General features: G+C 49.3%; 1 protein-coding gene across 5 annotated transcripts in view; it reads right to left on the bottom strand.

Moving 5' to 3' along the window:
- The window catches only part of TRPM2 (transient receptor potential cation channel subfamily M member 2), a 2,537,250-nt gene that overhangs the window by 535,860 nt on the left and 1,984,044 nt on the right, over nt 1–17,346 (bottom strand). For all 5 annotated transcript variants that reach the window (XM_075317785.1, XM_075317788.1, XM_075317787.1 and 2 more), the window contains one exon: nt 8,971–9,057. In XM_075317785.1, the coding sequence (XP_075173900.1) occupies nt 8,971–9,057 (87 nt within the window). The remainder of the gene's footprint in view (nt 1–8,970; nt 9,058–17,346) is intronic.

The following is a 17,346-nucleotide window of genomic DNA, read 5'->3' as shown; positions in this document are numbered from 1 at the left end:
AGATACACAGCCCTGCATACAGTATCATACAGGATAGGATTAGATACACAGCCCTGCAGAAAGTATCACACAGGATAGGATTAGATACACGGCTCAGCAGACAGTATCACACAGAAGAGGATTGGATACACGGCTCAGCAGATAGTATCACACAGGAGTATCACACAGGATATGATTAGATACATGGCTCAGCAGACAGTATCACACAGGAGAGGATCAGATACATGGCTCAGCCGAAAGTATCACACAGGAGAGGATTAGATACATGGCTCAGCAGACAGTATCACACAGGAGAGGATTAGATACACGGCTCAGAAGATAGTATCACACAGAAGTAGCTTAGATACACGGCTCAGCAGACAGTATCACACAGGATAGGAATAGATACCACAACTCATCAGACAGTATCACACAGGAGAGGATTAGATACACGGCTCAGCAGACAGTATTACACAGGATAGGATTAGATACACAGCTCAGCAGACATTATCACACAGGATAGGATTAGATACACAGCCCTGCATACAGTATCACACAGGATAGGATTAGATACATGGCTCAGCATACAGTATCACACAGGATAGGATTAGATACACAGCTCAACAGACAATATCACACAGGATAGGATTAGATACACAGCTGTGCAGACAGTATCACACAGGATAGGATTAGATACACGGCTCAGCAGACAGTATCACACAATATAGGATTTGATACACAGCTCAGTAGACAGTATCACACAGGATAAGATTAGATACACAGCCCTGCATATAGTATCCCACAGGATAGGATTAGATACACGGCTCAGCAGACAATATCACACAGGAGAGGATTAGATACATGCCTCAGCAGACAGTATCACACAGGATAGGATTAGATACACAGCTCAGCAGACAGTATCACAGGAGAGGATTAGATACAAGGCTCAGCACACAGTATCACACAATATAAGATTAGATACACAGCTCAGCAGACAGTATCACACAGGATAGGATTACATACACAGCTCAGCAGACAGTATCACACAGGATAGGATTAGATACACAGCCCTGCATACACTATCACACAGGATAGGATTATATACACGGCTCAACAGACAGTATCACACAGGATATGATTAGATACACGGCTCAGCAGACAGTATCACAGGAGAGGATTAGATACAAGGCTCAGCAGACAGTATCACACAATATAGGATTAAATACACAGCTTAGCAGACAGTATCACACAGGATAGGATTAGATACACAGCCCTGCATACAGTATCACACAGGATAGGATTATATACACGGCTCCGTAGACAGTATCACACAGGAGAGGATTATATACACAGCTCAGCAGACATTATCACACACGATAGGATTAGATACACAGCCCTGCATACAGTATCACACAGGAGAGGATTAGATACACGGCTCAGCAGACAGTATCACACAGGAGAGGATTAGATACACGGCTCAGCAAACAGTATCACACAGGAGAAGATTAGATACCACAGCTCAGCAGACAGTATCACACAGGATACAATTAGATACACAGGTCAGCAGACAGTATCACAGGATATGATTAGATACAGGGCTCAGCAGACAGTATCACACAGGAGAGGATTAGATACATGGCTCAGAAGACAGTATCACACAATATAGGATTAGATACACGGCTCAGCAGACAGTATCACACAGAATAGGATTAGATACACAGCTCAGCAGACAGTATCACACAGGATAGGATTAGCTACACAGCCCTGCATACAGTATCACACAGGATAGGATTAGATACACGACTCAGCATACAGTATCACACAGGATACGATTAGATACACGGCTCAACAGACAGTATCACACAGGATAGGATTAGATACACAGCTTAGCAGACAGTATCACACAGGATAGGATTAGATACACAGCTGTGCAGACAGTATCACACAGGATAGGATTAGATACACAGCTCAGCAGACAGTATCACACAGGAGAGGACTAGCTACACGGCTCAGCAGACAGTATCACACAGGAGAGGATTAGATACACAGCCCTGCATACAGTATCACACAGGAGAGGATTAGATACATGGCTCAGCAGACAGTATCACACAGGAGAGGATTAGATACACGGCTCAGCAGACAGTATCACACAGGAGAGGATTAGATACACGGCTCAGCAAACAGTATCACACAGGAGAAGATTAGATACCACGGCTCAGCAGACAGTATCACACAGGATACAATTAGATACACAGGTCAGCAGACAGTATCACAGGATATGATTAGATACAGGGCTCAGCAGACAGTATCACACAATATAGGATTAGATACACGGCTCAGCAGACAGTATCACACAGAATAGGATTAGATACACAGCTCAGCAGACAGTATCACACAGGATAGGATTAGCTACACAGCCCTGCATACAGTATCACACAGGATAGGATTAGATACACGACTCAGCATACAGTATCACACAGGATACGATTAGATACACGGCTCAACAGACAGTATCACACAGGATAGGATTAGATACACAGCTTAGCAGACAGTATCACACAGGATAGGATTAGATACACAGCTGTGCAGACAGTATCACACAGGGTAGGATTAGATACACAGCTCAGCAGACAGTATCACACAGGAGAGGACTAGCTACACGGCTCAGCAGACAGTATCACACAGGAGAGGATTAGATACACAGCCCTTCATACAGTATCACCGGTTCACGCAAAGGCCGACCGGTGGAAGGGGGGGTTAGCGGGGGATGTTTTTGGAGACGGTAGCAGCGGCGGCACTCACATGCAGAAGCACACAAGCACACACACAGCAGCGGCGGGCAGAGCGGGGGCTGGGTAGAGCGGAGGGAGTGTCATTAGAGACGGTAATGGCGGGGGGAGTGGCGACGTTGTCGGCGGCGGCAGCAGTAGCGAGGGTTGGATAGAGCGTAGGGAGCGGATTTCATTGGAGATGGTAACGCAGGGGGAGGGGAGAGTAGGCGGCCCGTACTCACACATCCCGGCGGTTGACAGGGGTAAAGTGGAGCGAACAGCATAGCTGTGAGCTCCACAATGATGGCGCTGATCTCCTTCCTCTGCTATGATCTGGACAGCCCAGGGGCCATGTCCAGGTCACAGCAGACGCCTACTGTAACGTTACTGAATGGGGTCGGATCCCAACCACTGTTCTCTATGCACAGGGGCTGCCATAAAGGAGTGAGTTACTGTCATTACACACACAGCAAATCCAGCATGGCAGCCTCCTGTGCCTTCAGTAAAATTAGAATTAAATAAAAACTAAATAAGCGGTGATTTTAATTTTGTATTAAAAATAGTTGATTTCATAATCACTATTTTTAATACAACAATTAAAAAATGTGATACCTTCCCTTTAAGCGGTAGATTAACCCCATTACTGCAGGTTAATTGTGGTTTTGACATGGCAGCACATATATATATAGAGAAATAGAAACAAGAGACTGTCCCTCGTTCACCAATTTATTGGAAAGCAAGGTTCCCAGGTCTGACATAGTCCAGCAGTTCCTTGATTGCATAGATCAAAGGCCATGGAGCCTCAGAACAAGACAACATCAGTTTTGAACAGCAGCTACTCCTGGGTCAAACTATGCTCCTCAAGATCAGGTGACTGTAATGAGCGGTGATGTCAGGAACCTCACCACTCATTACTCTGATACCCGGCGACTGTGATCAGTGACTATAACAGTCGCAGGGTATCAGAGTCATGAGTGGTGACGTTCCTAACATCAGTACTGATCACAGTTGCCAGACCTTGCAGAGAGCAGCGACAGCAGCGAGTCACTGCTACTCAAAGTCTATACAGCCTCATTCAGAGGCTTCATAGCCTTTGATCTTTGTAAGTGAGGAGCGTCGTCGGAACTGCATGACTGTTAGGGCGGCGTCACACACTACGATATATCAGGTGATATGTCGTCGGGGTCACAGATTCCGTTACGCACATCCGGCATCATTAGACTTATCGTAGCATGTGACAGCTACGAACGACTGTGAACGAGCAAAAATACTCACCTTATCGTTGCTCATTGACACGTCATTCATTTTCAAAATGTCGGTCCTCCTTCTGTGCACCGGTTGTTCATCGTTCCCGTGGCAGCACACATCGCTCCGTGTGACACCCCGGGAACGACTAACACAGCTTACCTGCGTCCCGCCAGCAATGCGGAAGGAAGGAGGTGGGTGGGATGTTCCGACCCGCTCATCTCCGCCCCTCCGCTTCTGTTGGCCGGCCGCTGTGTGACGTTGCTGTGACGCCGAACGTCCCTCCACCTTCAGGAAGAGGATGTTCGCCGCCCACAGTGACGTCGTCCGGGAGGTAAGTGCGTGTGACAGGGGGTTAATGACTTTGTGCGCCACGAGCAACTAATTGGCCGTGACGCACAAACGACGGGGCGGGTACGATTGCTCGTGCGATCGCACGACAGGTCGTCCCATGTGACGCCGGCCTTAGATCTGTGAATCTTCCATCCTAATAAATCAGTAATTTATTATTATTATTATTATTATTATTATTTATTAAATTATTAAATGAGTCACATTTTCTTGTTTGATTTGTCTTTTTATGTCTTTCAGGTTTCCATGTGTGCAATACATTGGAATCCCTAGTCCACATCAGATCTATGTGTCTTTTTTTTATATATATAGGTCCTAGATGGGTAAGCATGTAGCCAAGTGTTCCTCTAGTCGGAGCCAAAGTCCCTAGACTGAGTCCACAAGGTATCCTGGTTCTGATCCTCTAGTCAGCTCCTAAGAGCTTAGACTGGATCATGCAAAATCCATCAACAACTGGTGACTTAAAGAAGTCCCTGGCTCTGTATGTCACAGACCTTGACCGGCTGAGCTGGCAGATGGGCTCCAAGCATGCGGCCTCGGTTTTGGAGACAATCTTTATCTATATGTCCAAGGCGCCCACATGTATTACAGCGCCGTAGATTGGGCAAGTCACAGACCCTGTTTGTAGTCCTTTGTTTTGGTGCAGCTTCTGCTGGGCAGCAGGACCATCCTTCTCGAGCGGCTGGTGTTAGCAGTATGGCAGCTGGAACCCCATAAACATATTCCAGAACACAAGCCCTCTCTTCTCTTAAGGATTTAGGCCCCAATGCAACCAACAACGCTGTGGCTTGGGCCATTTTGGACCAAGTTGATTCCCAATTGTCACTAGATCCATGATGTGGTACATAGTTTAAATCCTCTAGGTCAATATCGGCGGGATCCTCATCGTCCTCTGCATCATTCTGGGCATCCCAACGGACTAATTTCCGGATCAAGTCCGACCGAGTGCCAGCGTTCCTGTAGTCAATCTTTCACCTCTGGCACAGATCCTGTAGCATCCATTTACTGCTGCAGTCGTAACTCCTCTCTGGTCCATGTCCCATGGCTGAGCTGGTGGGGTTGGACATGGCAGTGTCCGAAACCTGAATGCCTCCCCTATAGCCTGCTGGGTATGCTTATGTGTCCTCTCCAGCTCCCCTGGATAAACCAGGCTGAGTAGTATCCCACTGCTATGTGTTGACATGGACACCCAATGCCTAGCATGGGTTAAAGTTTCTAAAATTCAGCCAGACGTATTGTTCTTCTGTGTGTTAACTCATGTTTGCTAAACTATTGTTTGGGACCAGACCCTTCCGAGCAATCATTGTAATGTAGTTGTGTATTGCCAATCTAATGTAAATTACCTTAGTAGCCATTGTCTAGTCTGTGACTTGCAGATTTCATGTAGATATCCTCAGTCTTTCTATCCACATCATTTAAATGAACATTATCCATGCAGCTTGAAATTCATCCAATAAGAGAAGCAATCTTGTACAACCAATCCGAAAAGGACACAGTATATCCAAAGGGAAGGCTATGGCTATAATAAGGAACTTATTTAAGTCACCAGTTGTTGATGGATTTTGCATGATCCAGTCTAAGCTCTTAGGAGCTGACTAGAGGATCAGAACCAGGATACCTTGTGGACTCGGTCTAGGGACTTTGGCTCCGACTAGAGGAACACTTGGCTACATGCTTACCCATCTAGGACCTGCGGATCCGATTGGCAAGCCATAACCTGGATTATAACACTATATGGACTTCAGCATTGAATGCAAGGATTCGGCTGTGATACCAAGGACTACATAAGGAAGGAACCCAGGTTGGGACAATTCAGTCACCTGGTACAGACTTTGCAGACCTCAGCCAGCTTCCTAAATCTGGCGTTATTCCAGTCTCGGTGGGTGCCCGCCAAAAGCGGGGTGCTGCTGGATTGGAGTAAATAGCCATGGAACCTCTGAGGCATGGACATTCTAAATCCCTGGTGAGCCAGCGAAAGGGTGAGACTCTGTTGCCTGTTACATTTGTGTGTTTTGCTGGTTATGTGTTATGTGCCGTTAATATTTTGGGGATCTAATAAAGTCTTAATATTGTGATTCCCTCACCCTGTGTTGTCTGAGTAGTGTTCCGCCCACGGTTAAGGAGGTCGTGCGTTCAGTTGGGATGAGCCGTAGGCCATGCTGTCTTTCTAAAGGCGGCTGGGCCAGCGGACAAGAGCACCCACTGAGCCCCGTGTTTCCACACCCCACTTTCCCTTTCTTTGACTGTACGCCTCGGGGCAATGGAATCAGGCAAGGCCACCCATGACACCGCCTGACCTGCCCCGCAACGGCCTGGCAATGAGTAGGTTAACTACCTGCTCCGTGGGGCGCTACATAACAAAATAAGACTGGCAGCGCTCCCAATAGTGTGAACAGGTGCGTATCTGTTCATAATGCATAATTTAGCTAAGAAAAACAGTTTGATTATTAGCTGTAAAATCTATATCCCTAGCTATCTATTAGTCATCTGTCCCGCCCTGGAGCAGCCAGGTAGTCACAGATAGAGCCCCGCATAACACCAGTCCCCTAAAAAGGTGTCAGCAGCCAAAGCATTAAAACCCCAGTCACCTCTCTCATTGCTTGATGGACACACCAGGGGGATCATGGCGGTTGGCATGCCCACCGAGGAGTTCAGAGAGCCTGAGGCAGGAAATCACAGTCAGTTCAGGAAGTGCAGTTTGAGAGTGCAGTCGAGGAGGTCAGGCCTGTGTGACAGGCCTGTAGCAGACTGACAGGTGCCAGGGTAAGAGCCGGGGCACCTTTGGCTAGGAGGCATATGGAGGTCTCTGCTTGCAGGAGCCGGGAAGACAGCTTGGTGGAACCGTGGTGGACCGGGACAGGGTAGTGGCCCGCCGGTATCGACCCGTGGAACCGACTGGAAACCAGAGCACAAAGGGGGGTACTCAGACCCTGAAGCTAGGTCCAGAAGCTACTGGGGGCTAGCTAATTAACTGATTGCGGCAAGGACTATAGGTCCTTTCCCACCCAAAGTCCCGACTGAAGACAACAGCCCAACGAGGGGGATAGAAAGCCACTGCCACGGCAGAGAGATCTCACGGGCCAGCGTCTGCGGGCAAAGGGCTCTTCCGACATCTACAAGCCGGGGAGCGGACTCCTGATGCTGCAGGCGCAGGTAGTCCATCATCACAAACAGGTGCAAGAGAAAGGCAGAGACCACCAACCGGGAGGGGGACCAGACTGCAGCCAGCTGCGGGCACCGATCACCATCACCTTGGTTTACCAGAGACTTTTGTGTATTTCTAATCGTGAGTACACCAGTGCCCTCCGGCCATCCATCTCCCTGCACCGCCCAACTACTCCCCCAATGGGTCCCGTGGCCACCATCCCTACCCACGGAGGGGTTAACATTTTGCTGCATAACATCTCCCCCGGGTGCCCCATAGTTGCAGCGGTGGTGTCCACCTTCACCACATCCTGTGGGTGGTGTCACGAACTTAACCACGGCTCCGGCCGTACACCTACGTCCCCTAAACCGCCAGCCCCTTTCAGATCGAAGTGACCACAGGATCCCCGGGTCTGGAGACGCTCGAGCCACCCACCAGCGAGCCCGGATCCGAGTGGCTCGGCTGCAGCCGAGCACGGGGCAGTACACATCTATCTATCTATTTATCTATCTACCTCTATCTATCTATTTATCTATGTAATTGGTGGTTTCACTGATACCCTGGCTCTTGCAGCAGCACCTGAGCTGCCAGTAAAGCTGAGCTCCCAGCGGTGATCATGAAGACACAGCTCCTTAGTCCATATGATCACCATACTGTACATTTACAAATAAAACATGCGGTATGTCTAATGTCTGGAAGCGGTCAGATGTATATAACGAATATGAGAAAATACTTTTTGACAACAATGAATAACAAAAGACTAATGCGGGCGTCACACGAGACGATCTATCGTGCGATGCATTGTCGGGGTCACGGTTTTCGTGACGCACATCCGGCATTGTTTGCAATGTCGTTTCATGTGACACCTCTGAGCGATGCAGAATCGGTCACAAAACGTGAGTCATTTTACACGTCGCTTATTTTTAAAAAATCATTCATTTTTAATGGCGCCGGTTGTTCATCGTACCCGGGGTAGCACACATTGCTCCGTGTGACACCCGGGAACGATGAACACAGCTTACCTGCGTCCCGCGGCTCCCGCCGGCTATGCGGGAGGAAGGAGGTGGGCGGGATGTTTACGTCCCGCTCATCTCCGCCCCTCTGCTTCTATTAGTCGGCTGCTGTGTGACGTTGCTATGATGCGGAACTTCCCTCCCCCTTCAAGGAAGAGGATGGTCGCCACCCACAGCGAGGTCGCTCAGCAGATAAGTACGTGTGACGGCGGTTTAACGACTTTGTGCGACACGGGCAGCAATTTGCCCGTGACGCACAAATGACGGGGGCGGGTACGACGGGGGTGATCGCACGATAGATCGTACCGTATGACGCCCGCATTAGAGCCAGAATCATTTTAGAGGAGGCAATTCACTTTTTATTTACTCTCCATTTTATTTTCATTGCAAAGTAATACTGTGAACTAGTAGACACACTTAATTTATTTGGATATAAATGTTATTAAAAAGTCATATATTAACATACCGTGTAATTATAGGGTGAATAGCGTGATTTGGCCCAAACCAACAAAGACGTCCTCTGCCTTTAAGACCAGTTCGTCCAAATGGATTCCTAGCACAAGCAGAAGACAAGATAAATAATGAGAAAAAATCCCTCTTCGGAGATGCAAAACCATTCTGTTATAGCATTCAAATTCATTCAAGTAAATTTTTCTGTTTTTGCCACGTCATCTGATAGGAGTATGATGTAGTGGCAGAGACCATGATTCCACTTTGAACTGTTTGGTGCAGTTTTGATAAAATCACTGTTTTCTCTTCTGCAGATCTAGCAGTTCTATAAATATTGAGCTGTGTATAACCCCACCCATACGACTAATTGGTAGCTTTCTGTGTACTGTATACTGACAAAAAACTGCCAACCATTGTTGGGGCGGGATTATAAAGAGTAGGAGAATTACATGCCAAGAGACAACTAGTCATGCATTGATAATTTTCAGTTGATAAAACACTGATTTTATTGAAACACACAAGCCAGTAAGTGAAACATCACTGGCATCAGGATCTCTGTCATGACATCATGTAAAACTCAGGTTATATAACAAAAACTTGCTAATAGATTCTCCTTCAAATGTACTGTAAAATCAAGTATCATGTAACTCATTAGTGATAATGCTGACGAAAGAACTTGTCATCTGTCATAACAAAGTATTATCCTGCTACAATAGCTGTATCAAATTTCAAACTTTTCTATACATTTCTCATCTGGAATGTCCCTATATATTTCCTGGCATTACCTGGTATTGATCTTATCTTTGTTACTCTTAAGGCCCTGTCACACACAGAGATAGATCTGTGGCAAATCTGTCGTTGCAGTGAAATTGTGGACAATCAGTGCCAGGTTTGTGGCTGTGTACAAATGGAACAATATGTCCATGATTTCACTGCAACCACAGATCTGTCAAAGATTTATCTCTGTGTGTGATGGGGCCTTAACTTAAGGGGGTTTTACACGCTACGATATCGTTAATGTTTTATCGTCTGGGTCACGTCGTTAGTGACGCACATCCGGCGTCATTAACGATATCACAGCTTGTGACACTTATGTGCGACCTAAAACGATCGCAAAAGCGGCCAAAATCGTTTGCCGCGGAGAGGTCATTCTAAAACAAAAAATCATTTACCTCTCATTAGCGATGTTGTTCCTCGTTCCTGCAGTCATGATGTATGTGCGGGTTCTCAGAAAACTGAATGATACCAATTACCTTCTTGCTTTAGATGATCAGGGGCTAAGACAAAAGACTGTCCATGTGAATATGATTAAGGAGTATCATGACCGGAACATTCCAATGATAGCAAGCTGTCGGTTGGCTTCTGAAGATGATCAAGAGGATGAGGACTCTCTACCTGATCTCGTGGAAGCAGCGAGAGCCCCATCCACTGTGGAACAGGTTCCCCTGGGAGATCACCTGGATTCCTTACAGAAAATCCAGATGCTGGAAGTGCTTCAACAGAGACGGGCTGCTTTCTCATCCCAACCAGGTCGAACCACCGTCACCCAACATCATGTGAACACTCAGGGCATCCATCCCATACAACAGGCTCCTTACCGGGTCCCTGAATCAGTTCGAAACACCATGCAGCACGAACTGGAGGAGATGTTACAGCTTGGGGTAATCCAGGCCTCCCATAGCCCTTGGGCCTCCCCTGTGGTGTTAGTACCCAAGAAGGATGGGAGTACTCGATTTTGTGTGGACTATCGGCGACTAAACAACCATACCGTCAGCGATCCTTACCCAATGCCTCGTATTGACGAACTTCTAGACCGACTGGCTGGGTCCCGATATGTCACTACCTTGGATCTCAGTAAGGGATACTGGCAGATCCCTCTAACGGAGGAAGGGAGAGAACAGTCCACTTTTATAACCCCCTTTGGTCTGTATGAATTTCTAAGCATGCCTTTTGGAATGAAAAATGCCCCGGCCACCTTCCAGAGAATGGTAGACCAGATCCTCCGGGGATGTGGTGACTTTGCTTGTGCCTACTTGGATGATATCGCCGTCTTCAGCCACACATGGGAGGAACATCTGAATCAAGTAGCCGTTATTCTGGACCTGATTCTTGCAGCCGGCCTAACCATTCGACCCGATAAATGCCAATTGGGGATGGGGGAAGTCCAGTACCTAGGGCATAGAGTGGGAGGAGGGAAGCTCCGTCCTGAGCCTGCCAAAATCCAGGCTATTAGAGACTGGCCTGTACCCCAAACCAAGAAACAAGTTGTGGCTTTTCTGGGCACTGCCAGTTATTACCGAAAATTTGTTGCTCATTTCAGCACTGTGGCCAAGCCTCTTACCGACCTGACCAAAAAAACAATGCCCCGGCTGGTGATCTGGACTCCAGCCTGTGATGAGGCTTTTAACCGGCTGAAGGACGCTCTGGTCTGCGATCCTGTCCTGGCTCCAGACTACAAGAGGAGATTCATTGTGCAAACGGACGCCTCTGCTTATGGACAGGGAGCTGTCCTCAGCCAGGTGAATGCAGTTGGGGACGAACACCCCATCGCCTATCTCAGCCGGAAACTGCTGGACCGAGAAGTGGCCTATGCAACTGTTGAAAAAGAATGTCTGGCTGTAGTATGGTCCCTTAGGAAACTACGGCCGTATCTGTATGGGCGAGAATTCACTGTGGTTACTGATCACAATCCCCTCACCTGGCTGAACAGAATCTCTGGGGACAATGGACGCTTATTACGATGGAGCCTGGCTCTGCAGCCCTATAACTTTACCATACAGTATAGAAGAGGCAGCCAACACCAAAATGCAGATGGACTGTCCAGGCAAGAGGAGCCTTGAGTCCTGTCAGCCATGCCTGCGACCTGTAGAGGTCCCTAGTACGTACACAAGTTGGGAGGGAAAGGGATTGTCATGATGTGTGTGCTTTTCTCCATCCCATACTTTTTGTATAAGATGCCATGTGATGTATGTTACCTTCTCACTGTATTTGCTGTAATACTATGTCAGGATGTGATGCAACTTTCCTTTGGTTGTACTTACTGAACACTTTGAAATGTCTTGGGATGTAAGTAACCATACCTTCCCCCCATCTCCTGTGTTTCTGGGTCCATAATGCAATTATCTCTTGTCCATACAGCCAGGTGAACTTCCCATTGTTTCGTAAGCAGTGGATAACGCCAACTACACAAACCTGTAGACATCTCGGAGCCAACCTTCTAGAATCTTCTAGTGGGCCCAACCATTGCATAGACCCCTACCCTTGAGGGGCGGGCCCACGTGCTCAGACAATACACTCCTGTTTCTAAGTGCAGATGGGAGCTGAGTTTTGAAGAGGAAGGGAGCGAGATCTGATTCTGTGGACAGATCTCGCCGTCCAGTGGATTGTGTGGGATTTCTGGGACTCTGAAAAGGACTATTACGTCGTGATCTGGCACTTTGGATTATCAGGAGGTGCCCCCGAATTTGTTTTATTTGGACTTGTCGTGTGCTGTTCCTGTATTCCTGTTAGTAAACCTGTTGGATCATCCTCGGCCTGTTGTCTCTCCTTGCTCTGCTGTACACCCCGTCACACCTGCGGCAGCACACATCGCTGTGTGTGACACCGCAGAAGCGAGGAACATCTCCTTACCTGCCTCCACCGCCAATGCGGAAGGAAGGAGGTGGGCGGGATGTTACGTCCCGCTCATCTCCGCCCCTCCGCTTTTATTGGACGCCTGCTGTGTGATGTCGCTGTGACGCTGAACGACCAGTCCCCTTAGAAAGGAGGTGGATCGCCGGCCAGAGCGTCGTCGCAGGGCAGGTAAGCCGTGTGACGGGGGAGCGCGATTTTGTGCGCGACGGGCAGCGATATGCCCGTGTTGCACAAACGATGGGCGCGGGTACGCACGCTAGTGATATCGGTACCGATATCGCTACCGTGTAAAGCCCCCTTTAGGCTTATTGTTGAATTTATATTGTAGAACATGATTATTGGAGACCCCAAGATTATCATTCACATTGGAAATTTACAGAAAAACGTGTACTCAACTGATGTTTTAATGAATAGAAAATAATGTTGTTCAATGAATTTCACAAAAATATCCAGAAAATAATATTTTGGAGTATTCGATTATGTTGTGTTGTTACCTTTAAAACCAAGAAACTGATGTGTCTTCACCCTCACTGGGTACATTGCTTTGTCTCTATTGCAGACCGAGTCCCTGTTGTTTGGTTGCAGGGGTGACATCATGTTGAATGCACTACAATGAATCACTGAGCTTAACAGTAGTGATGAGCGAATATACTCGGCACTATTCATTACTCACACGAATATTAAGATATTTGCAATATCTGTTACTTGATGAGCATTTTGGTATTTGCCTCATGAGTTTCGAATCTTCTCCTCACATGTTTGGCACCTGATTTTCAGCCACAAAACATGCGGTAATTGGTTGCCAATTACAGTAACGCCATAACCAACTTTGCTACTGGCACTAGTGTTATTGGAAGGCTTAGTGTGACGCCCTGGCAAAACCAGGTAGTCACACACTAGGCTCCCGCGCAACACCTTCCCTCACAGGGTTCCATACAGCCGACCTGAACCCCCCTCAGGGCAAGACAGGCACACCAGTGGGTGGGACCAGGCTGCTAGGAAACGCCCACCTAGGGGTCTAGAAAGCCCGGGGAGGGAAAACAAGCAGATTAAGTTTGTAGTTCAAGTTGAGAGTAGTGGCGGCTGGGGCTAGGTGTAGTTCCAGCAGGATGAGAAGCTCAAGTTGAATGGTGCCAGGTTTGGAGCCCTGGTACCTTGTCTAGGTGGCAGACGGTGGTCTCCGTCGGCAGGCGATGGGATGACGGCAGCCAGAGATCCAAGGTAGTCCGGGACAGGGTGGGAGCCCGCCGGTACCGACACCAGAGGAGACCCGACCCGGAAACCGTGCACAGAGGGGGTACTCGGACCCTGAAGCCAGGAGCGGAACCAACGGCCTAGCTAATTAACCGATTGAGGGCAGGATTATAGGTTCTGTCCCAACGTAAGTCCCAAAAAGTAGACAACCACCCACAGAGAGGTACAGGGCCACTAACAGGGCCTGTAGATCCCACGGGTCAGCGTCAGATGGGCACAGCTTTTCAGGCACACAACAAGCCGGGAGCGGACTCCCGTGTTCCATACCGGGAAGTCCAACACAAGCAAACACATTGCAGAGGGAAAAGACGGCGACCACCAGCCCGGATGGGGGACCAGAGTACAACCGGCCATGGCGGCCGGCCACCAGCACCTTGGTTTACCAAAAGACTTGTGTGATTCATTTAATTGTGAGTAACCAAACATCCCCTGGTACATCCGGGCGTGTGAGCCCTTGCCATAGCCACACCCTGCACAGAGACACTGGGTCCCGGGGCAACCATCCCTACCCATGGAGGGGTTAACATCCAGCTGCCACTACATCAACCCCACAACAGTAGCGGTGGTGTCGCACTTCACCACACACCGTGGGTGGCATCACAAACTGAATACAACCAAGCCCGTACAACTACGTCCCCCTTTTCATTTGGCGTGCCCGCGTGACCCCCGAGTCCGGAGGATCCCTCGAGCCACACAGCGGGTCCGGATCCAAGCAGCCCGGCTGCTACAGGCATGGGGGCAGCACACCCCAAAAACTGGCGTCATGAACAGGATTGTAACCCATCCACCTACCTGGTGGAAGTGCGCCTTGATTTGAACAGTCAGCGGTGATCCGTTGAAAAATTTCCAGAAGTCGCCATTTTGCCGCCATTTTTAGGCGTGAAAAACTACAGCCCAGCGTCTTCTCCCCCGAGAAAGGGGCGCGAAGCTGAAACCCCGCCCCCTGGGAACACGGCCGGAAGGAAGACCCTGTGGCCGAAAATAAAACTTACCAGCCGCATGAAGGAGTGCTGGCAAAAGACCGAGGGGGAGAAGAGGGAAGATGTCTGCGCCTAATCCCGATGGTGGAGCTGCGCCGACCGCTGGAGTGGCGGCGCCCCGAGGAGGAGTGGTGATTCCTGCGGAAGAACACAAATCAGATCGCTTACCAATGGGAACCACTGCCTGGCTGGAGCGGGAGCTAGTGAGATTCTGTGTCCGGGTGTGATCGCAGTTGCTTTAGCAGGTGCTAAAATGGAAAGCAGAGGTCCGGAGAATGGTGGCCGTGGTGTGGGCCCGTGAGAGCCGAGCAGCCCATACAGTGGGCTATACCACCTCCGTTCCCGATAGAAGTTAAGAGCTCCGGGATGTCTTGCAGCTGGTCCAGGGGTGCTGAACCCATGGTGCCGAGAGAGCCATATGGCCCCATGCAGCAGTGGTAGCGGAACTCCGGCTACCTCAGTTATACCGGTCCCCATTGGGACTGTTACTCGTTTAAGTTCTGTTAAAGTTTTAAAAATGGACCACGGCTTTGGACTGGAAAGCCAACCCAAAAACTATTGGGCCTTGTAAATAGCCCCTGACCAACCTTCTCACCCTGCTGCAGTCTCTGGAGAGGCTGGTTTGAGGAAGGGCCTGCGGTAGAGTCGGCCGAGGCCCAGTCACCACCAAAACCAGTGACTACCCTCCGGACCAGGGGTCACCTGGTCGTGGGACCCTTGAGATAGACTGCCGGGGAAGGAACTTTTTACCTGGCCCACAATGGCAACACCCGGACCTGTCCTGCACTTGGGCAAGGGTTGCGCACCAGTGCTTAGCGGTGGCATCAGGGGCAGGTTGTTTTGGGTGGGGGTGTAGTGAGAAGGACCCGGGCCGTCCCATCCCGGTTTTAAATGTGTAACGTTTAAGCAATGTGCATTCCGTAAAGGAAGAAAGAAACCCATGTATTCAATGTTAGTATACTTGTAAACTATTCCTTTTTCTATTTCCAGTTCCTGTTAAATAAATGTTGGTGGTCGGACAGCCCGTGGACGGTCTGTATTAAACCAAGGGGGAATGTGATGCCCTGGCAAAACCAGGTAGTCACACACTAGGCCTCCGCACAACACCTTCCCTCACAGGGTTCCATACAGCCGACCTGACACCCCAATCACCCCCCTCAGGGCAAGACAGGCACACCAGTGGGCGGGACCAGGCGGTTAGGAAATGCCCACCTAGGGGTCTAGACAGCCCGGGGCGGGAAAACAAACAGATTAAGTTTGTAGTTCAAGTTGAGAGGAGTGGAGGTTGGGGCTAGGTGTAGCTCCAGCAGGAGAAGAAGTTCAAGTTGAGTGGTGCCAGGGTTGGAGCCCTGGTACCTTGGCTAGGTGGCAGATGGTGGTCTCTGTCGGCAGGCGATGGGAAGATGGCAGCCGGAGATCCGAGGTGGACCGGGACAGGGTTGGAGCCCGCCGGTACCGACACCAGAGACCTGACCCGGAAACCGTGCATAGAGGGGGTACTCGGACCCTGAAGCCAGGACCGGAACCAATGGCCTAGCTAATTAACCGATTGAGGTCAGGATTATAGGTTCTGTCCCAAAATAAGTCCCGAAAAGTAGACAACCACCCACAGAGAGGTATAGGGCCACCGCCAGGGCCTGTAGATCCCACGGGTCAGCGTCAGATGGGCACACAGCTCCTCAGGCACACAACAAGCTGGGAGCGGACTCCCATGTTCCATACCGGGAAGTCCAACACAAGCAGACACAGTGCAGAGGGAAAAGAAGGTGACCACCAGCCGGATGGGGGACCAGAGTACAACCGGCCGCAGCGGCTGGCCACCAGCACCTTGGTTTACCAAAAGACTTGTGTAATTCATTTAATTGTGAGTAACCAAACATCCCCTAGTACGTCCGGGCGCGCGAGCCCTTGCCATCGCCACACCCTGCACAGAGACACTGGGTCCTGGGGCAACTATCCCTACCCACAGAGGGGTTAACATCCAGCTGCCACTACATCTCCCCCAGGTGTCCCACAACAGCAGCGGTGGTGTCCCACTTCACCACACACCGTGGGTGGCGTCACAAACTGAATACGGCCAAGCCCGTACAACTACGTACCCCTTTTCATTTGGCGTGTCCTCGTGACCCCCGGGTCTGGAGGATCCCTCAAGCCCGGCTTCTAAAGGCGTGGGGGCAGCACATTAGTGAAAAAACAAAATGACATGTGGTCATTAAAGCAGGAGAATTACACTTTTTTGCCTTTCCATGGCTCTCACACTGCTTCAAAGTCTGATCAGTAAAATTCATGTATATGCACTGCTTCCCCTGACCACCCTCTGTAACAGTATCTATGATTGGTAACAGTCCTGCTTCCCCCACCCACCATCTTTGCTGACATCTGCGATTGGTTGACCTCACACTAGCTGTCTGGATTCCTGAATTAGAGTGTAAAATTAAATAAATAATTGGAAAAAATGGCACAGGGTGCCCTGTATTTTGATTTCCAGTTCAGATAAAGCAGACAGCTGGAGGCTGCAGCCCCAA

The sequence above is a fragment of the Anomaloglossus baeobatrachus genome, chromosome 7 (assembly GCF_048569485.1).
Source record: "Anomaloglossus baeobatrachus isolate aAnoBae1 chromosome 7, aAnoBae1.hap1, whole genome shotgun sequence".
Taxonomy (NCBI): Eukaryota; Metazoa; Chordata; class Amphibia; order Anura; family Aromobatidae; genus Anomaloglossus; species Anomaloglossus baeobatrachus.
The sequence above is the reverse complement of the archived record's forward strand: the minus strand, read 5'-3'. Positions and strand labels throughout refer to the sequence as shown.